At 39.4% G+C, this 19,239-nt stretch overlaps 7 protein-coding genes and 1 long non-coding RNA gene across 9 annotated transcripts; 7 read left to right on the top strand and 1 right to left on the bottom strand.

The window, feature by feature from the left end:
• Positions 1-38: 38 nt before the first annotated feature.
• Positions 39-1,589, top strand: LOC116926551 (putative carbonic anhydrase 3). Its single transcript, XM_032933497.2, has 8 exons — positions 39-116; positions 183-237; positions 319-345; positions 421-582; positions 649-796; positions 864-969; positions 1,035-1,265; positions 1,325-1,589. Exons 1-8 carry the CDS (start codon positions 90-92, stop codon positions 1,448-1,450), a joined length of 882 nt encoding a protein of 293 aa, XP_032789388.2. The 5' UTR covers positions 39-89; the 3' UTR covers positions 1,451-1,589.
• A 108-nt stretch (positions 1,590-1,697) lies between these two features.
• On the top strand, positions 1,698-3,393 carry LOC116934290 (putative carbonic anhydrase 3). 2 transcript variants are annotated; one of them, XM_032941854.2, is made up of 8 exons: positions 1,698-1,853; positions 1,941-2,013; positions 2,100-2,144; positions 2,203-2,364; positions 2,431-2,581; positions 2,651-2,756; positions 2,824-3,066; positions 3,122-3,393. In XM_032941854.2, the coding sequence occupies exons 1-8, from the start codon at positions 1,824-1,826 to the stop codon at positions 3,236-3,238; spliced, it is 927 nt and encodes a 308-aa protein (XP_032797745.2). In that variant the 5' UTR covers positions 1,698-1,823; the 3' UTR covers positions 3,239-3,393. The 2 variants fall into 2 exon arrangements, with proteins under 2 accessions (XP_032797745.2, XP_045031854.1); XM_045175919.1 differs by having other exon boundaries at positions 1,751-1,807.
• Positions 3,394-3,557: 164 nt separating this feature from the next.
• Positions 3,558-5,134, top strand: LOC116926566 (putative methyltransferase DDB_G0268948). The gene is made up of 7 exons (XM_032933514.2): positions 3,558-3,800; positions 3,858-4,018; positions 4,080-4,290; positions 4,353-4,450; positions 4,514-4,654; positions 4,740-4,876; positions 4,949-5,134. The coding sequence occupies exons 1-6, from the start codon at positions 3,690-3,692 to the stop codon at positions 4,831-4,833; spliced, it is 816 nt and encodes a 271-aa protein (XP_032789405.2). The 5' UTR covers positions 3,558-3,689; the 3' UTR covers positions 4,834-4,876; positions 4,949-5,134.
• Positions 5,135-5,262: 128 nt separating this feature from the next.
• Positions 5,263-6,761, top strand: LOC116926561 (CD209 antigen-like protein D). The gene is made up of 6 exons (XM_032933508.2): positions 5,263-5,485; positions 5,582-5,733; positions 5,800-5,967; positions 6,044-6,133; positions 6,226-6,331; positions 6,428-6,761. Exons 1-6 carry the CDS (start codon positions 5,404-5,406, stop codon positions 6,652-6,654), a joined length of 825 nt encoding a protein of 274 aa, XP_032789399.2. The 5' UTR covers positions 5,263-5,403; the 3' UTR covers positions 6,655-6,761.
• Positions 6,762-7,156: 395 nt separating this feature from the next.
• On the top strand, positions 7,157-8,875 carry LOC116926559. The gene is made up of 7 exons (XM_032933505.2): positions 7,157-7,291; positions 7,384-7,467; positions 7,557-7,711; positions 7,775-7,942; positions 8,007-8,096; positions 8,184-8,289; positions 8,433-8,875. Exons 2-7 carry the CDS (start codon positions 7,386-7,388, stop codon positions 8,666-8,668), a joined length of 837 nt encoding a protein of 278 aa, XP_032789396.1. The 5' UTR covers positions 7,157-7,291; positions 7,384-7,385; the 3' UTR covers positions 8,669-8,875.
• An 882-nt stretch (positions 8,876-9,757) lies between these two features.
• On the top strand, positions 9,758-11,249 carry LOC116926562. The gene is made up of 6 exons (XM_032933509.2): positions 9,758-9,929; positions 9,989-10,137; positions 10,216-10,383; positions 10,460-10,549; positions 10,650-10,755; positions 10,910-11,249. Exons 1-6 carry the CDS (start codon positions 9,845-9,847, stop codon positions 11,140-11,142), a joined length of 831 nt encoding a protein of 276 aa, XP_032789400.2. The 5' UTR covers positions 9,758-9,844; the 3' UTR covers positions 11,143-11,249.
• Positions 11,250-14,515: 3,266 nt separating this feature from the next.
• LOC123474080 lies at positions 14,516-15,111 on the bottom strand. The gene is made up of 2 exons (XR_006648718.1): positions 14,972-15,111; positions 14,516-14,781 (listed from the first exon to the last, which is right to left on the bottom strand). It is a non-coding gene; the product is annotated as an uncharacterized LOC123474080 (long non-coding RNA).
• LOC116926493 (general transcription factor 3C polypeptide 3) lies at positions 15,111-19,210 on the top strand. Its single transcript, XM_045175910.1, has 12 exons — positions 15,111-15,906; positions 15,972-16,054; positions 16,121-16,261; positions 16,388-16,479; positions 16,559-16,841; positions 16,930-17,195; positions 17,257-17,444; positions 17,503-18,044; positions 18,119-18,254; positions 18,323-18,563; positions 18,637-18,847; positions 18,916-19,210. Exons 1-11 carry the CDS (start codon positions 15,264-15,266, stop codon positions 18,806-18,808), a joined length of 2,787 nt encoding a protein of 928 aa, XP_045031845.1. The 5' UTR covers positions 15,111-15,263; the 3' UTR covers positions 18,809-18,847; positions 18,916-19,210.
• Positions 19,211-19,239: the final 29 nt, after the last annotated feature.

The raw sequence follows: 19,239 nt of genomic DNA, 5'->3' as shown, positions 1-19,239 counted from the left end.
CCGAGGTCAGGGATTTGATATAAAAAGCGAAACAATCGAGCTGTAGGGGACATTGTAGTTTCATCCCTTCTCCAGGCTAACCTTCCGCTATGGCGAAGCTCGGTTTCCTGTACAAGGTGAATGTATTCGGTTTCTCCCACAGTACAGTAAAAATGCCTGTCTTAACTTTATTCTTTTCACAGTTCTTGATAGGAATATGCTTTGTAGCCACGGTTAATGCTAAACCCACAAAGCCAGGTATAGATAATATTTTCTCGAAGCAATTAAAAAATTCCTTTTGGTTTTACTTATACTTTTGATGGTCGCATCTGTGAATAGCACCGCCAGACCATTGGAGCTATGCGGGTAATTCTGGTTAATCAAACTCTATTTCAAACGAAATCGTGTAGCTCATTGTGATTAACCATTTTGCATGAAAAGAACGCGTTCATTGGAAGGAACACTTTTCAGCTTGCGGAGGCGAGCATCAATCTCCCATCAATCTCGACTTTGCTTCAGCTATTGCAGCCGATTTTCCGAGCATGATGTTTTACAACTACGATCAGGTACTTCCTGAGATGCTAACCAACAACGGGCACACAGGTATGCGCTTTCAATTACTAAAAAACTATCCTCGGATGCTCAAATTCTGTTTTGAAACTAATGCAGTTATGATGAGCGTCAAGAGCCAGTCAAATGAAGATGTGCCTTTCATCACTGAAGGTGGACTTACTGATCCGTACAAATTTTTCCAACTCCATTTCCATTGGGGAAGGGACGCGCTGTCAGGCAGTGAACATACCATCAACGGTCAACCGTAAGACGATTACCAGATGTATGAAAATAGTGTAGCTATACTTAAGTCAAATTTCTCTTATGAAAAGATATCCTGCTGAACTGCACATTGTTCACTACAATACCAAGTACGGGAATTTTAGCGAAGCTGTTGCTCATCCGGATGGATTAGCTGTCTTGGGAATTATGATTGAGGTGTTGAATAATAATTTTTAGTTTACATGTCGAACGATTTAAGAGATCGAACTCAATTTTTGCAGCTGCAAACTAGAGACAATATTGCATTCCGTCATCTGGAACGGTTTGATGATATTCTGAACCCTGACAGTGATAAAAAAAGCGCTTTGACTTACCCAGTTCCATTGTCGGATCTTCTTCCGGACCGAACTGGAACCTTTTACCGATACAATGGCTCTCTGACCACTCCTGGTTGCAATGAAGATGTCATCTGGACAGTTTTCGATACTCCGATTGCCATTTCACAGCGCCAGGTATGAGAGTATTCTATTTCCATGAATCAATGTTATGATTATTTTATTTGTTGTTTAAGTTGGACATTTTCAAACGGTTAATTGATTCCGAAGGCCAACAAATGGAAGGCAACTTCCGTCCGGTTCAAGAGCTCCACGATCGCGTTGTTTATTACCGATCGGAAGTTTCATACAAGGCCCTGTAACTCCCGAATATTCAGATTTGCCGACCAAACGTTTTCGTTTGCTATTATATCGATATATTATACAGAAATAGTAAAAGTAAGGCAATTCCCATTGTCGTATATCATATTGGTTTAAGGAATACATTATCTATCATATGCATTTTCTGTTTTGCAAATTTTGAAACACCGAGTTGCATAACCCTGTCGTAGTTCGCCTGGCGTGTTTCTTTTTTTTCTTTCTTCTTCTTCTTTTTCTTTTGCCGCAATTAATTTTCTTTTGTTGAGACATTTGCAACAGAATTACAGTCATTGTTTGACACTCTGTAAGAAGTGTTATACATCTACCGTCAGAATTAAGACTTGACATTCTTTTCACTGATACGTCAATCAAACCATGCACTCCAACCTCAGATTAATTTTTACGGTATCGTAATCCTTTTTTTCTTTCTATCAGAAAGACTAATTACAATTTAACGAGGATTGTGTAAGAGGATTTGTTAATGCTATTTAGTTATTGTTTTACCTGTTTACCCGTCGAGCAATGGCAGCTGGCCTCAAGGTCCTACCACTACTAAGCCCAAACAGTACGTATACCTTTTAATTTAACATTAAATTAATTCAAGCTGTTATTCAATCTACAATAACTTATGTTTGTTGGTGTGATTTTTAGTAACGATAAATTCATCGGTAACGGGCAACACGTGGAACTATGACGGTAAGACATTCTGCTTTCATAATTTAGTATTCTAAAACGTACGTTTCCTAATGAATAGAGTCTGTCGAATGGCCAATTCGTATCTCAACATGTGGAGGCAAACACCAATCTCCCATCAACATTGATCCCCGTAAAGTCCTTGTTGTGAATTATCCAAAACTGTCGTTTGGTTTTTACGATAAGGTGTTTCCCGAAACTGTCACCAATAACGGCCACACAGGTACTCGAATCTCCAAATTTTTTAAGGCAGTTTAACCTTCTGGTAATTATTGGAATTTAACCACAGTTACGCTTCAGATTGACACGAGAGAGGAAAATAATTATCTTCCGTATATTGAGAACGGAGGATTGTTGGACCGTTACGTTTTCTATCAACTTCATTTCCACTGGGGCAGCAAAAACCATAAGGGCAGTGAACATCGTATAGCCAACAAAAGGTAAAAATATTTGCGTTTACAATTGGATGTTGTAATTGTTCCAATGTTAAAATTTGCTTCTCCCGAAAGATTTCCGGCCGAACTTCACATGGTTCATTTCAGTCAGAAATACGATAATTTCACAGAAGCTTCGAAACATTCAGACGGGCTGGCTGTTCTCGCTGTTCTAATAGAGGTACGTATCGTTGGAGATATCGCTAAATTATACGTAAGGAATTACATTAAGAAATCGTTAATTTCAGATGGAGAAGAGAGATAACATTGCCTTCCGTCATATTGAACATTTTGATGAAATTTCACGACCTTCTGCTAATCGAGGAAACTCTAGCGTATCGAACCTTACAAATCCAGTCGCGTTGGAGGATCTGATTCCCGACAATCCATTCACTTTTTATCGTTACAACGGATCGTTAACGACTCCGTTGTGCAACGAAGTTGTCATATGGACTGTTTTCGACACCCCAATAGCTCTCTCTGAACGCCAGGTGAGGGTATCAATCATTTGTTTAGAATGAAGGTCGATTAAATTGGTTTTGGTAGATGAATGAATTTAGAAACCTATTTGACGAGGAAGGTCATCACCTGACAGATAATTTCCGACCTGTACAATCCATTCACGATCGACTGGTAACTTATCGCAATAACAAAACGGTTTAACTAAGTTAATCCGGCATCCAAATGGATAACGCCTATTAAATTTGTATGACAAGTGTAATTATCCTCACTAATCGATTTGTAAAGACATGTACCTCCACAACAGATTTATATTTCTTCCAGGAATACGAATAATAAATGTAAATTTTGCATTTTAATTCCCTCTGCATTTTCTTGGCCTCGACCAAGGGAATTTTCACAGGTAGTTTTATTTTATCGCGATAAGGTGAAACACGGTAATCACAATCGTGACTTGCTAATCGAGGCTACCTAGGCACGTATTTCCTTTGTTATCAGTTGTGGCATCTCAAGGTTTGTATCCCAATATGGACTGTACAATCAAACTCCACATACTGCCCTCAGCAACAGTTGTACCGTCTGGGAAGGCAGACTAAGCTCACAATCACAAAGGCACGTTGTGCATTACACAACAAACCCAGTCGTTTTCACGATCATGTCGCAACGGTTCTTTGAGCAAGTTCAGCACGCTGCGCTTTACGCCAAAGCCAGGCCAAATGCACCCCCACAACTCGCTGAAAGGATTATCAATTTCTTGAGAGAAAAGGTAAATTTTACAGCAAAAACAAGTAACTAGATTGTGAGGCTACATACACATTGATAGTTTCAAGGTGAGCTGGAACTTTGCTTGGACGTTGGATGCGGAAATGGCCAATGCAGTGGAATTTTTGCAAGTTCATTTCGCAAAGTTTTGGCCACTGACATAAGTCCTGCGCAAATAGAAGTGGCCAAAACGCTGGAATACCCACAAAATATTGAATTCCAGTAAGTTACAGAGTAACGAAACAACCATAGTGAAATCTAATATCAAATTTCCTGTAAATAGGGTTAGTCCAGCGGAGAATAGTCCAGCTGAAAATGGATCGGCTCAACTTGTAGTGGCTTGTGTGGCTGCTCACTGGTTTGATTTGCCAGCCTTCCTGAAGGATGTTGATAGAGTTCTATGTAAAAATGGGGTAGTGGCTTTGACCAGCTTTTTCCTACCAATTGTAGTTCACGCCACAAAGTCTAACGAGTTGAATGCTGAATTAAAACGTGTAAGTTTATGATACGTAACATTATCGAAAGCCAAACACTTTAATCAAAATCTTAACTATAGTTTTACTTCGAAATTCTTGGTCCTTATTGGGGCAGTGGCATTCGCCATTTGGAAAATGAATACGCCGATTTTTCAATTCCTTATGCGGAAACGTTGCGGTAAGAAAACTAATAAATTATAGACGCATAACTTTAATTGCTGCTATCTTCACGCAAATGTAGCGATGAGGTCTGGAGTGATGAGGAGCCTTACACTCTGGCCAGATTGGCAGTTGACTTGGAATCATGGTCCGGCTATCAGAATATGTGCCGAGATAAAGGCGAATCTGCCGGAAGAGAAGTACTTCAAGAATACATATCAAGGTATGTTCTTTTAGTTATTCGAAATATCAGTTTAATTTAAGTTACTGCATTGTGCTGATTGATGAAAATGTTGATTCATATGAAGATGCCTGGCATCTTTGGGAACTACGGACGATCCGGCCAAGGTGGAGCTCAAGTTGCAACGGAAGTACTTCCTTTTGATGGGAAGGAAGCAGTGAAAAATTATTCGCATTTTCCAAATGTATCCCAGTTTAACTAAAGGTTATTCAAGCTTTACACTTCTTAAAACAAAGAATTTTAAAAATATAGTATTCTCTCATTTGACATGGACAGGATAATTGGCTGCCGTACTGGATGCTCTGCTCACGGAGCGAGTGGGTGAATACAACATACGGATGACACATACCAACATTTCATGATATAATGTAGTTTGTTACAAGATGTAGAACTGTTTAACTTGCGGGGAAAATTTTTCATGGAATTACAAAATTTAGAAGGCGATTGATTAAATGCCCAGGATGTGTTCGGTTCCGTGTTGATTTTCTATTTAAATGTTGACCATGCGTCACGTGTTATGTCTTTTAATCAAATTATTCATCTTCGTTTCTTATCTAATGTTCGTTTGATAAGTTAGTAGATAATGGATGTGTACGTATTAGTCTTCATCGCAGATTCAAGCTGGATAGGCTTGGTAAAGTTAGCATTAATTAGTTTTATATCTCCCGTTATTTACGGTTACGCTTATAAAATCTGGGCTTTACTTTAAGTTTGTTTGTGAGTACAGGAAAATGGCAAAAGCTTTTGCTCTTTTTATCTTTGTAGTAGCGACTCTTGTTAGTCAGAACACTGGAAATGTCATGAGGCTTCAAGGTATTGCGTTTTAAAATTATGTAGGACAAACTTTGATTTTCGAACTTGTGTCAATTTACAATCGTATCTCTAAACTGAGTGAATTTTATATTTCAGGTTGTGGTGGACGAGTTTTCGTTGACGAAGCGGTCGTGATTGATGCTCCTTTGCGTGTAGATTGCGTGTGGGAGTTTGAAACGCAAGAGGACCGTATCCTAGTTGTGAGTATCGTAAACGGAAACTTAAACGATGCCGAAGAGTATTTCAGTGTAAGACATTTCATATTTTAAGTTGTCTATTAATCACTTATAGAATATGTTATTTACGTATTATAGATTCATGATGGAACTGATAGCGATTCTCCGATTCTCCGCGTAGAAAATCAGAAGATTCACGAAGTTTCACGAAAAGATTTGCCACAGTCCGTGTACACGACTCTACCCGAAGCCAGCATTCGATTCAGAAAGACACCTACTTCAAATTTGCAACTCAGAATTCAGAAGGTTTTTTCGACATTCAAATTTCTAATTATCCTTTTTCTAATGAAACTATATTAAAATTGAATTAAACCACACACAGGCTGTTCCCTGTCCATTCAATCTAGGGCTAGATAGTCAATGTGGTCGAGTGGTTGACGAGCTTTCGTGTTATTGTGCTACATTCACTAACGTAAGAAACGACCGAAAATTCACAAAAATGTTCACAAAAGCAGCCACCTATTAAATTAGACATTAAATCTTACCGCTTTGCATTATTAACAGAGAGTTCAGACAGATCAAACAATGTATTGTATTGACAACAACATGAAATTGATATCTTTCGAAAATGCAACCGAAGAGCAGATAATTCAATCAACCTGGGGAACTCGTAAGTCCCATTATTTCTTATAGTCTTTTCATTTGAGTGTTGGACACTTAATCACCGCCAAACGAAGACTTGAGTTTTTGTTTCTTTGATCAACAGAAGTGGAATATTGGACTTCATTGACCGATACCCGGCGAGACGGAACTTGGCTCTGGGAGAGCTCGATGACCGTTGCTGTTTACACAAATTGGTATCCTGGAAAACCGAATACTGTGGCTTCCAACACCGATGATTGCATGGTCTACGGTGGTGCAAAATTCTTGACTTTTTGGGGTGATACTTCTTGTGGAACTATGGCTCATGCTATTTGCGAAGCCAACCCATAACTCGTAATCAAATGACCAGCATGTATGTGACCAATCCAACTGGAAAATAAAATGTTAATATAGGCAAAACTTACATTTGTGTAATAAACTATTTGCTTTTCACTTAACAGTAGCGTTTCATTTGCAATTCAGACGGTTTTCAATCACCCCATTTTTTTCGTTGCTTAGAAAACACGATGACGTATAATACGTATAAAAAAATCGTTACGGGCTTTCAAGCAGTAGTACTTTCAGTAGGAGTGGCTGATTGAACTAAAGATGAGAAGGGATGATTGGCATCTCTGAAAATATTACTATACCGGTTTTGTACGCAATTCAACTGCTAGTCACAGCAGCCACAATGTTGTGGCTGGCGAGGCGGGAGAAAAACGATACATCAAACAGGCGGTCAAGGAAGCTATAAACCTTACCCACTTATTCCCACAGTTCAACGCCCAATTTTTCACCTATGTATAAAGATCATTTGATAATGAAAGGGACCCCTTCAAATCCCTCCTCCCTCTCTCGCTGGTTGATTTTACTCATCTATAGCTGTGCTTGCTCTTGGCTTCCCACTATACAGAATTCGGCAATACACAGATACACCGAGCTAGCTGGAACGTTTAAATCGACAATTTTTCTACATAAAAAGGAAAAAGTAAGAGACCAAAATACAAACTTTAGTTCGATAAACACAAACGTGCAGAGGACAGCATTAATTCAATCTATTATCTAACCCCATCACTATAGAAATGGCAAAGACTTTGCCTATTTGCATCTTTATATTGTCTGTTGTCAGTCGTAGTTGCTATGGGACTATGTTGGCTACTGAAGGTAAATATTTCTTTACTTCAGTCTAAACCTATTCTTAAAACCAAAATCAAAATGGTTATAGTTCTATGTACGGTGTCATTTCAATTTAGAATATGGATGGAGGCCAGTCTTCGTAGACAACGAAGTTGTGATCGGTGGTCCGTTTGGCGAAAATTTCATTTGGCAATTCGAAACACAGGAGGACCGTATCCTTGCATTCAACATCCTTGATGGAAACATAAAAGAAGCGCAAGATTTTTTGTCTGTGCGGTCAAAGATTTTTAGTTGAAAATGTTGTTCAATCTTAAATTCCATGCCATTTTGGTAGATCCATGACGGAGCTGACATCTATTCGCCAAACGTTCTGCTTGGAAATGATGACATCATACAGTTCTCAAGGAAAGGTTTATCAGAGACATTGTACACCACTACATCCAAGGCGACAGTGCAATTTGCGAAGACACCAATCTCACATTTGAAGCTCAGAATTCAGAAGGTAATGTGAAATAAAGTCCCAATCTGAAATCTTCTGCACCTGCACTATTCTTTTTTTTCTAAAGGCTGCCAATTGTTCGTATAATATCAAGCCAGAAACCCAATGTGGCCGAATGGTTGACGAGGTTTCGTGCTACTGTGCTATTTTCACCAACGTAAGAGACTGTATTAAGAACATATTATTCATTACTGTACGAAAAAGCAAAGTCCTAAAATGATGAGCACGTTCTTGTTTTCAATAGGAAAACCAAACAGATCAAACCATGTCTTGTCTTGATAATGGGATGAAACTAGTTTCGTTTGAAAGTGAAGAAGAAGAAGAGCTCGTTCACAGAACTTGGAGCACCCGTAAGTGCGAAATTCCTTGTTAGCATTGCAACGATATTTAGACCGTCTGTTTGGCCAGCATAAGTGTATTTCGTCATTGAGAAAGTGAACAAATTGTTCTGCATGGGTTAAATAGCTTGAATTTTTTCGTATTCATTTATTAGAAATTCCATTTTGGACTTCATTGACTGACACCCGCCGTGACGGTTCTTGGCTATGGGAGAGCACGATGACTCCGTTGAGCAATGGAAACTACACCAATTGGTTTCCCGGAAGACCTCTTATTCAGGAGAGTGATCAGTTTAATTGCATGTTGTACGGTGGAAGTACATACTTATCGTTTTGGGGAGACGTCAATTGTTCAGCGCTAGCTAATGCCATTTGTGAAGCTCAGCCATAGCTGCTTTTCTATTCGTGGTTACTAAACATATGCATTGAATTTTTCATGGTAGAGATTATGTTTGGGAATGCAAAGTGACTTAAGAAATATGGGGAAATCACTACCTCTGTATGCACCTTTTTCCCCAGTAGAAGTATCTCTAGTGTAGAACATCACAATAAGCTAATACAATCTGTTGTTGTGTTCCTGCACAACACGCACATGCAACGTGCTCTGTTCCTTTACATAAGAAATGATGATTGACAGATCAGGAGGGAAGGACAAATGGACCTATAAAATCACCCGAGGATGAGTTTCAATAACATCTACAGATCTGATCGCTGTGATGAAGGCTGGGATGAATAGGGTGTCAGTTTACAAAAATGGGGATATGCCCTTTGTTGTGATTTTGAGTTCCTCTGATAAGAAAGGGGATTTTTATTTTACCTTTTAAAAGTATAAACATGCGTGACGTTGAGCATAATCAAATAGAACTCTAAATCGAATCAAAATAAGGCGATACTTGACAGTTTACTACATAGTGCCAGTGGTCAGCACAGCATGCCTTTTCGACAAGACGCTCGAAAAACAGTGAGATTCGATACAAAGATGAGTGAGTTGTACATTTGAAAAAGATCTAATGATAAACAGTAATCAAGTGAATGAGTCCATCCACTCATTCCTCTCACACATACCTAAACAGTCTCATCGCTGTCAGATGTTATTGATCGAATGTATCTTTGAATTGTTGATCCTGCTGAAAGACATTCGGTCAACAAAAATCTGAAAGTGATCAAATTGAAGTGTCAATCTTTTGTTTCCAATCTTTATTTTTCACCATATGTCAGTCAACAGTTTTATTGTGACCTTTATTTAAAGTCCAATAATAATCCGGCCAATTCTTTAGGTATGATTAGGGGAATTTTTTTCCACCGTTCAATCCAACTTCAACCTTTACACCTGTCAATCTATTTGACAGATTTCTCTTGTTTTTGAGTGATGCTTCCGTGACTGTTATATCCATATATTCATCCCAATTGTGCACAATCATCTCCCTCATCCAACTTTGGCCAGCGTTGCTCCCTATATAAGGACAGATTTCAAGCCACTCCACCAGAAGTGGGTAACACCGCGGCCAACAACCAAACTATTGTATTTAGACGATTAGAGTTCCGTAAACTTTCATTACCAAGAACGATGAATAATCATATTCAGATAGCTTTTTGCGTCTGTATGCTGGCTTTCGTTAACTTTAGTTACGGAAATGTAGCTGCTCTTCGACGTAAGTTCTTTTAACAAATCAAACAGAATTTTTGTACTTCATTCTATCTCTTCAAACAGCGAATCCTTCTTCCTTTTGCGGGAAGCAATTTTTTATTGAAGATGCACTTGTTATTGACGGTCCTTTTCAAGAAGGCTGTGTTTTAGAATTTCAAACACAAGACGACCGTATTCTAGCGTTCAGCATCCTTCGTGGAGTCATAGACGCAGTAATTTTTTTTTTTTTTTTCCGATGTTGCCCTTAGCTTTAATCACCATTTTGCTCATTATATCCGTCTGTTGTGAAGTTTGGGGACGAAATGGACACCGATTCTGCAATCCTTCAAGTTGAACACCAGGAAACCCACGAACTTTCAGGAAGACAAGAATTGCCTGTGACTATGTACACAAAAAATTCGAAAGCGTCCGTTCGTTTTTTAAAAGCAACAGCTCATTTGCAGCTCAAGATTCAAAAGGTGACGTATCTTATTTTCCCTTTAATAGTATACATATATTGTAAAAGCATAATGTAATTATTTCTTTTCGAGACAGGCCGTTACATGTGAATTAAACGTGGGGGTAGATACTAGCTGTGGACGAGTGGTGGACGAAGTTTCCTGCTATTGTCAAATTGCGAAACTCGTAAGTTTGCTAACGCTGGGGCAAAACCTTGCAAGACGATTCACTCATTGCTAATTCATTTTTAATTGAAATTTCTATATGATTTTTCTTCATACTACAGCTGACTCAGGTTGATCACACAATGTTCTGTCTTGACATCGGTATGAAATTGGTGTCTTTCGAAACGGCACTAGAAGAAGAGAAGATTCGCGATGCTTGGTTTCCCGGTGAGTAACATAAAATCTATAACATTCGATGCTCATTAACCGGAATGGCAGTGGTTCCATATAAGTAAAGTTATGCCTAGCAAAAAACTAAACCACCTCATTAAGATTCACTGGGCCTCTAGCGGTTTTTAGAATTTTCCTTTTCTAATTGCAGATCCACAACACTGGACCTCAATGACCGATTACCGTCGCGACAACGACTGGGTTTGGGAAAGCACGATGTCCCTCTTGAGCGAACAAAGTTACACTCTTTGGTTTCCAGGGAGACCCAATATGCAAGTTGACAATAGTGACGATTGCATGGTCTACGGCGGTACATTCCTGACGTACTGGGGAGACGTTAGTTGCGATTCATTGGCTCGTTCTGTTTGTGAAGCTCAGCCTTAAATGGCGAACCGCAATAAGCTGTTGAATAACTTGTGAGTGTCCTATTGATTCAAAAGAACGTAGTCTATTCAACTGTATGCAGAAATATAATACAAATCTATACAGAATACCCTTCTATTTCATTTCAACGCTCCCTGTTCGTTTGTGGCACAGCCATGATGGCGAAATGAAAAAAAAAAAAATTATAAATAAATAGAAATAAATCCTGCAACACAAAGCATTCAGAAAAAGAGATGGAAAACTTTAATCCACTCTCTAAGAAACGCTGTGTTGAAAAAGGGAAACATGACCATGCTTTGAAAATATTCTAAATTCTATGTTTTCAAAACGGAAACACAAAGTTTAAAAAATGGAGTAAATTTCTTTTTCTCATTTTTACCTTCGCGCCACTTTGGACATTAAACCTAATAAACGCCCCTCATTAAACGACACATGATTTAACTAAACATTGCGTTAAGAAAAGGTAAAAATGTTAACTTTTTGCATCTGTTTGGTGGGATGTAAAAAACAAACATTTTGAAACATCAACAAATGAAATAAGTATATATCGCGTGAATTGGTTTGATAATCAAGTTTATTGCAAACGTAAAAATGTGTTTATTTAAAAAAAAATGAAAAATATTATTTATCTACATTATCAAATCTAATAGATAGAGATTAGTTGTTTCCCATTGCATAGTATGTATTTTGAGATGTCTATTGAAAAAGTTTTTTCTGACAGAGCTATCACCTGTATGTTTCTCAAATAAATAATAGTGGTGCATTAAAACTGAATATTTTCTGTTACCAAATGAATTTTCACTAAAAATCACTGAGAATAAGCCAGAGTCAATAATCGTATAATATTTGTCATTGAAAAATCAAACGATATTCAAATGACTTTTATGTTTCTTCATATTTTCCTCTATTAATATGATCAAATGTAATGAAAATGAGGGTCCAAATAGCACAATGGTTATCAAGCTAGATTCTGACATTATAGGTTGCTGGTTCAAACCTCGACAAAATTATGAGATATTTCATATTTGACATGTTATGTATGTATGTGTGTATATGTGTGTATATGTGTGTGTATATGTGTGTGTATATGTGTGTTATGTATGTATGTATGTGTGTAATTCATGTTGACATCTAGATACGATAAATCTATAGCAAAATCTAGAGAATAGAAGAGGATGCAGAGGATTAGATAATTACCAAATTAGGTTTAAATGCATTAGCTGCAAATTAATGTATTCAACTTTAAAGTTAATTCATTTATTTATGTAAATACAATTTTTTACGAATTTCGAGAAATATGCAAATAAGGGGAGGGATAACAAGGCCAGGGAGGAGTATATTCCTCCCTGACAAGGCCATGGCTTCCAGCATAGCCTGGGGTTCTTTCGGTGCCGTCTGGTTAAAAACAAAAAGAAAACAAATGTGTTTGGGTGGGGGGAATCATTTTTGTTTCGAAAAAAATTTCTAAACATCGTGTGTCGGAGGAGGTGACAAACAAGTCATGTTTAGATATCGCAAAACATTAGTTTCCTTTTAGAACACAGCGTTTCTTAGAGAGCAAGCAATCATAACAAGTTATCGTACAGTTTCTCATCTTACGTAGACGTCTTTTGGAATCGGGTGCCAGCTCTTGATTGAGTTGTGAAGGCAAATTTATTTCATGGAGCTTTGTGGATCTTTTGGTTTTCTTCACGTAAAATCGGCCCACTGCTACCAGCAGAGTCATAGAACCATTACGATGCTGCTCCTTGCTTTCAGGTAGTTTCACGCTCGGATGTGTCGTTCCTTGAGGGCCTTACCAAGATGGGGGACTTGGAGATGATCTTGGACCATCAGATGAGACGGGTACAAGTTTAGGGGCTAATTGTACGCCGTAAGCTCCGTTAGGAGGTGGCGGAGGCATCGCTGCTGAATTTAGCCCATTTCTTGGTGATTTGGTGCATTTGTCCCGATAAAGGTGTCTCATATGCTGGCCTGTTTTGGTTCGTCACCGTTAGAGTCTGGTTGTGAAAGATGCGGTTTCCATCATTTCGTTTACCGTTTGGAACAGCATAGGTATTCGGATTAGCGTGACCTATTTCTGATTCGACGGTTACGTGGCTACGGCTAGTCCCGCAGAAAGATGAGACCGACATCGCTGCTGGCTCATTTCTTTGGGAAGGCACGGATGATCTTCTTGGACCATCAGATGAGACGGGTACAAGTTAAGGGGCTGATTGTGCGCCGTAAGCTCCGCAAGGAGGTGGCGGAGGCATTGCTGCCGAATTTAGCCCATTTCTTGGTGATGACATCGGTCCTTGCTGCATTTGTCCCGATAAAGGTGTCTCATATGCTGGCCTGTCTTGGTCCGTCTTCGTTAGAGTCTGGTTGTGAAAGATGCGGTTTCCATCATTTCGTTTACCGTTTGGAACAGCATAGGTATTCGGATTAGCGTGACCTATTTCTGATTCGACGGTTACGTGGCTACGGCTAGTCCCGCAGAAAGATGAGACCGACATCGCTGCTGGCTCATTTTTTTGCGAAGGCACGGGTCTTGATGGATGCATTCGTTCTGCTGACGTGGTAGATTCAGTCTCGTTTTGAGGTGGTCCCCGAGCCTGTTGATTATTGGCCTGATTTCCTTGGTTTCGGTTAAGATTTGGGGTACCATACACGGCGTGATCAATGTCCGTTCTAGCAGCGGAACTCCTGCGCGGAGGTGGAGTAGATTCATTTCTTTGCCAAGGCATGTGACTGGGCTCCATTTTTGTTGGCAAAATGACCTGTTCTGCATGTTTCTTGTGCTCCTGAGTTTGGTATTGTTCCAGGACATGGCTCGTAATGGAGTTAACACGACGAATTTCTTGGTTTTCTGTCTGCAATTGCATGTTGCCTTGTCGTAGAAAAGCGTTTTCTATGATTATTTCTTCATACCTACGCAAGAATAGATTGTCTATTTCCAGGTTATCGGAATATTTATTCCGCGGCTGAGGTGAAACCTTCGGCAACGGACCGTTGGGCCCTTGGGGTGGACATGCATTCTGGGTTTTTCGGAAGCCAAACGCAGGGGCCTGTTGCCGTAGATGATCATAAGCAGTATTATACGTCGGCTCATCGTATATGTGTTGATCGGTCGAAACATTGCTGCCACGGCCAAACACATATTGATTACCAGATGGAGGAGATATTGGAAATGAGCCGAAAGTCTGGGACTGTACTGGGATGGGTGGCAATGGCCGGCGTGACATATCCTGCTTGACTGCTGGTTCGGGGGAACTGTCTACTGACTCTCCCAACATTATCGACACAACCCAAGAAAGAAGTTTAGTGAAGTAAGACAACATTTTGGATTGAATTTTGTCTTTTTGAAGCGAATATGAATACAAAAATGACATCACGTGATGTGTCTATATTGAATTCGGCTAGGATTCAGCGACTCACATTTGGAGATGTGGTACATTTTGTTTAATTTTAAAGATTAAAATTCAATGGAATAACATTCAATTGTACCTTTTCTCAAAGCTAAATTTATTTCACGTACTATTCAAACCATTAATCAGTTTAGAAATAATAGTAAATGTCATAAATATTTGGAAAATCATCGTTGATGATGCTGGCTATATCGATGCATATGGTGTTCATGCAGCCTCATAGAGTTGGCTAACGTCCAAAGTTGCCAGTTCGATGAAATTGTGAAAAAAAAATTGGAAAAGGGAAAAGGGGGTTAAATAAATCATTTTTAAAACGCACCCAAACTTTAACAGAATATTCTGAATGAATTCGTGCAAAACAGGGAAGGGCTCTGTCAAATTATGGTGTAAAATCCAAAAAATTCTGAGCATTACATTACCTGATATCCCGTGTGTGTGAAGCCCGCAATCAGTAGGGAAACTGGAAAATGACTAAAACTCGTCCCAAACCGTACGGCCTGACCCCTAGCGGCAGGCAGGAGCCTAGCTTCAGACGATTCCTCTCAGGCTTATGGAACCGTTCACAATCTTTACTTCGTAGTCTGTGGCTATAGACTGGTTGGTTGAATTGGTTGAATCTTTACTTTTACACATCAAACCACAGCGAATATTCGAACTAAACTGTTCATACCACTTTTAAATTTCTGGTTGGCTTATATTGAAATTCTGGCGATGGAGGATAGGGAAGACCAAGAACACCCCATTCCGCAAGTCCAAGTAGTAGCTTCGTGTGATAGTTCAGGCGTAACTCTCATCAATGAAGACACACCTCTTAACTTAGCAGAAAATGGATTGTATGAAATATCATATATTAATATTGCGGAAGAAGATATGGTGTCTGAGCTAGAATTGCTTGACACTGTGACTAATGATGATGATAGCTCACGACAAAGTTTTCCTGAGAATTTTGAAGTTGAAGATGCAGATGATTCAGATGATGGAGAACCAAATGCAGATGAGGAACAAGTTGCTATGACAAATGATTTCTTGTCTGGAAAAATTTCATTTCAGGATTTCATAACTAGAGTAGAATGTTCAGATGATTCTCAGTCAAGTGGAGAAGACTATTCAGATATAGATGATGAAGAACAAGTCCTAGAAGAAAACAAGAGTGATCCAGAATATATCCCTGAAGGCTTATCCAAACGTCAAACTAATCTGCATCGAAAATCTGAAGGTCGAAAAGAAATCATTACAGCACCCAAAGGGAATATAGCTGTTGCCAGTTACACACCACAGCCCTCACCTGCCTCCCCACTCAAGAGGAAAAAAGCTACTACTAGAGTTATGAAAAGACTTCCATCAAATTTACTTGGTAGAGTAATTTTCTGAGCTCACTTTTTAAGGAAATTATATATTTTGAATTTTTGTGGTGGACAGGTCTGATGGGTGAAGCAAATTTACGGTACGCCAGAAATGAGAAGCAAGATGCCATCAACCTCTGCATGGAGGTCATTCGGCAGGTACTTGTCAATCAAACTTCAATTCCCATTCGTCTTGTATGAAGAATTATGCACTTATTCTTTTAGGCTCCCAATTATGCTGAACCTTTCCAAGCGTTAAGCATGTTCTATGAAGATCTTGGGGATTACGAAAAGTCATACCAATTATCTCTAATAGCTGCATACTTGTCCCCTCAAGATGCTGATGAATGGATTCGCCTTGCTGAGGTAAAAACTAGCAGATAAGGATTTCAGATAAACTATTTGATGAAAAGAGCAATTTTAAGATAAAACAATAGATGAGAACTCTTATTGTAATTGTGTGGATCAAACAAATCTCTGAGTCTATCGCAGGTGTGCTTGAGTCGTAACGATGAACTGCAGGCGTCGAAATGTCTTGCCAAAGCTGTCCAAGCAGATCCTTCAAACATACAAATTCATCAAAAGTATTGCACAGTAAATCTCACCACGGAAAGGAGGTTTTAGTTTCCATTCATAATATTTTGTTGCATTTATGAATTTCAGTCGCTGTGAATTGCTTGAATCCATGGGCGCGCAAAAGGATTTGCTGAAAGCTTGTCTCACCATGTTACGATGTGTCCAACCAGAAAATGAACAAAAAAGAAATGAGTGGGTCGAGCTGGCTGTTAGAATAGCTCGCATGCATCATGCAAGCGGGCACCTGCATTCCGCGCGTAGAGCTCTTAGCAATGCCCTAGTCACCTGTTCCGCGAGTTTCACCATGGAACATTATAATCTTTTATTGGAACTCCAAGTTTTGACGAAGCATTATCTCGATGTGATGAAAGTATGATCAATGTTGGCCTGCGTTTATCGAACGTAACAAATCAAGTTTAATTTCATAATTCCTCTGATTTTTAAAATAATTCCACTAGGTACTTACTAAACATTGCGGCTTGGTGTTTAACAATAAAATATTTGATGCAATTGACCTCGAAGAGGCAGAAACGATGGAATTGACACAGGAATTACCACTGGACATTCTCAGCAAGCTTTGTATTGCACTAGTCTACTCCAAGAAACACGATTTTGCCTTTCCCTTAATTGAAACGTTTCTTGAATATGATGTGGAAAGTTTTGGAGATATTTACCTTGACGTTGCCGAGGCCCTTGTGGAAAACGAATTTCACCAACGAGCTTTGTAAGTGATCTGGTAGTATAATTGATTAACACTTACAATTTTCAATCTGATTTCCGTTCAGGCCATTGTTAGAAGCGCTAACAAAAAGCCAATCGTTTTGTTTGGCGGCAGTTTGGTTAAAGTATGCTAACAGTCTGTCCGCCCTAGATCGCGCGGACGAAGCGATCGTCGCGTTCCGTCATGTCATTCATCTAGTACCATCAAGTGAGGATGCAAGGATATCTTTGGCTGAATTGCTCACCAAATTAGGTAAATTTCTACCCGTCCGCCAGTATGATTTTCCCTAAATGCCACGTTATTTCAACAGGACGCCATGAAGAGGCTTTGGAAGCTGTGACTCAGGATTCTGAAGCTTCTCGAATAGAGGCCAGCGTGTTGCATCACAAGTGCATCTTGCTTCTTAAAGAAGGGCGAATGAATCAATTCATTGCTGCCTACAAGTTGTTGATGATGCGTCATGCCAGAAACATACGTTCAAAAGACGAAATCTACAAAGCATGTGGTGCCAAGAAAATCGGTTGGGAATCAGCAGATGAAGAGTCGGCCGATGACGAATTAGAATTTGGAGCCTCATCGGTCGAGTTGCAAGAAGAATATCGACTCCTGCGCTTAGCAGCTGAACACTTGTTCAAAGAAAAACGCCTGGTGGAACTCGAACGAATTTGTTTCACGGCTCTGACGTCTCCTCTTTTCAGGAAGAAGAGAGACATTTGTCGAGAAATCCAGTTCATAACTCTTCAAGTATGCTTAGCTAAAGGCGACTCTTATTACGCTTACAATCTAGCCCGCAGTTTACTGTTGCGGTGCAACAATTTGTATAACAACAGAGTTTGGAATCTCCTTATCCAGGTGAGACATTTTTGCTCATTTAGATTCTTTGGCATGGTGGCCGAACGCCAAAATCAATATTCAATTAAAAACAGGTTATCATGCGAGGAGACGATGTGCGTTACAATCGTTTTCTTGTTCGGTTACTTCTCAAACACCCCGAGCACGTCTGTTTAAGCGTTTTGAATGGCCACGCGTGTGTAGCGAGCGGTACTTACAAATATGCACTAGGTGAGAGGACCCAATATAATTAAATGATGCTGTTGGATGTGCTTAATTTGCTCATTACCATTTCTTAGATGAGTACATGTCAGCGTGCAAAATGGAGCCGAACAATTCATTGTTCTTGTTGCTTTCTGCTATTGTGCTAGTGCAGCTGACGTGCCAAAAATTTTCGAGTGGGAAACACTCTCTCGTCACCCAGGCTTCCTCATTCTTTGATGCTTATCTAAAATCAAGAGGCGACTGTCAAGAGGTCTTCTACAACATCGGTCGTGGCATGCATCAGCTTGGTCTTCTGACCCATGCCTTGGATTTTTAGTAAAACTTTCTTTTTGTTTACCCTTGAAAGTTTTGGTCGCATTATTTAATGTTACCTTTTTCTGTCATTTAGTAAGAAAGCTCTGCAGTTTAAACCAAGCGTCACACAAGGGAAACATGCGCACGTGTTCGACTTATCGAGAGAAATTGCCTTTAATTTATCGCTCATATATCGAGCAGCTGATTTTTCCAGTTCTGGTTTTGATGTTGCTCGCATGTACTTGGACAAGTATATCACTATTTGATAGGTGAACTTGGATGTACAGCATTTTCTATACTTCAAGGTACTATAATCCATTTGTAAATAAATAACAAATCAAGCAAGATTATCTACTATAAAACGTTGTAACAGGAGGGAAGGACTATGCACTTTTCCGCGTCCTGACCTCTATTTTAAGACGCGCGTTGGAGAGGAATGTTTGCCTATTTATTATTCTGAGCACGCAAAAAGTTTCGAAAGCAATTTTTGTCATATCATCCGGCAGTTCCATTTAAATAACATGGTCAACCCGATTTGGAATAAGAGGATCTCTTATCTCATGTTTCATGGCCCATCTCGGCAGAACCTAACGGAAAACTCACTATTAGAATGGCCCGCAGCATTATTGGGCGAAGATTAATACATAAGGATTGGGATGCGTTCCAGACTTCTTTTTATGGTGGTGGGGGGATGGGT

This window comes from Daphnia magna, linkage group LG7 (assembly GCF_020631705.1).
Source record: "Daphnia magna isolate NIES linkage group LG7, ASM2063170v1.1, whole genome shotgun sequence".
NCBI classification, from domain to species: Eukaryota; Metazoa; Arthropoda; class Branchiopoda; order Diplostraca; family Daphniidae; genus Daphnia; species Daphnia magna.
This window is presented reverse-complemented; position numbering and strand designations above follow the sequence as displayed.

What these genes read in the sequence shown, in the direction of transcription:
- LOC116926566 (XM_032933514.2), top strand. Translation starts at nt 3,690, where the DNA reads ATGTCGCAACGGTTCTTTGAGCAAGTTCAGCACGCTGCGCTTTACGCC. An exon ending in TGAATGCTGAATTAAAACGT is followed by an intron (nt 4,291 to 4,352) that starts GTAAGTTTATGA and finishes TCTTAACTATAG; the next exon opens with TTTTACTTCGAAATTCTTGG. An exon ending in CCTTATGCGGAAACGTTGCG is followed by an intron (nt 4,451 to 4,513) that starts GTAAGAAAACTA and finishes ACGCAAATGTAG; the next exon opens with CGATGAGGTCTGGAGTGATG.
- LOC116926561 (XM_032933508.2), top strand. Translation starts at nt 5,404, where the DNA reads ATGGCAAAAGCTTTTGCTCTTTTTATCTTTGTAGTAGCGACTCTTGTT. An exon ending in AAATGTCATGAGGCTTCAAG is followed by an intron (nt 5,486 to 5,581) that starts GTATTGCGTTTT and finishes TTTATATTTCAG; the next exon opens with GTTGTGGTGGACGAGTTTTC. An exon ending in ATGCCGAAGAGTATTTCAGT is followed by an intron (nt 5,734 to 5,799) that starts GTAAGACATTTC and finishes TACGTATTATAG; the next exon opens with ATTCATGATGGAACTGATAG.
- LOC116934290 (XM_032941854.2), top strand. Translation starts at nt 1,824, where the DNA reads ATGCACTCCAACCTCAGATTAATTTTTACG. An exon ending in CATCGTATAGCCAACAAAAG is followed by an intron (nt 2,582 to 2,650) that starts GTAAAAATATTT and finishes TTCTCCCGAAAG; the next exon opens with ATTTCCGGCCGAACTTCACA. An exon ending in TAGCTCTCTCTGAACGCCAG is followed by an intron (nt 3,067 to 3,121) that starts GTGAGGGTATCA and finishes TGGTTTTGGTAG; the next exon opens with ATGAATGAATTTAGAAACCT.
- LOC116926493 (XM_045175910.1), top strand. Translation starts at nt 15,264, where the DNA reads ATGGAGGATAGGGAAGACCAAGAACACCCCATTCCGCAAGTCCAAGTA. An exon ending in GAATTTCACCAACGAGCTTT is followed by an intron (nt 17,196 to 17,256) that starts GTAAGTGATCTG and finishes ATTTCCGTTCAG; the next exon opens with GCCATTGTTAGAAGCGCTAA. An exon ending in TTTGGAATCTCCTTATCCAG is followed by an intron (nt 18,045 to 18,118) that starts GTGAGACATTTT and finishes AATTAAAAACAG; the next exon opens with GTTATCATGCGAGGAGACGA.
- LOC116926562 (XM_032933509.2), top strand. Translation starts at nt 9,845, where the DNA reads ATGAATAATCATATTCAGATAGCTTTTTGCGTCTGTATGCTGGCTTTC. An exon ending in AAATGTAGCTGCTCTTCGAC is followed by an intron (nt 9,930 to 9,988) that starts GTAAGTTCTTTT and finishes CTCTTCAAACAG; the next exon opens with CGAATCCTTCTTCCTTTTGC. An exon ending in TTCGTGGAGTCATAGACGCA is followed by an intron (nt 10,138 to 10,215) that starts GTAATTTTTTTT and finishes TCTGTTGTGAAG; the next exon opens with TTTGGGGACGAAATGGACAC.
- LOC116926559 (XM_032933505.2), top strand. Translation starts at nt 7,386, where the DNA reads ATGGCAAAGACTTTGCCTATTTGCATCTTTATATTGTCTGTTGTCAGT. An exon ending in AAGCGCAAGATTTTTTGTCT is followed by an intron (nt 7,712 to 7,774) that starts GTGCGGTCAAAG and finishes CCATTTTGGTAG; the next exon opens with ATCCATGACGGAGCTGACAT. An exon ending in TCACAGAACTTGGAGCACCC is followed by an intron (nt 8,290 to 8,432) that starts GTAAGTGCGAAA and finishes TTCATTTATTAG; the next exon opens with AAATTCCATTTTGGACTTCA.
- LOC116926551 (XM_032933497.2), top strand. Translation starts at nt 90, where the DNA reads ATGGCGAAGCTCGGTTTCCTGTACAAG. An exon ending in TGCTAAACCCACAAAGCCAG is followed by an intron (nt 238 to 318) that starts GTATAGATAATA and finishes ATCTGTGAATAG; the next exon opens with CACCGCCAGACCATTGGAGC. An exon ending in TCTTGGGAATTATGATTGAG is followed by an intron (nt 970 to 1,034) that starts GTGTTGAATAAT and finishes CAATTTTTGCAG; the next exon opens with CTGCAAACTAGAGACAATAT.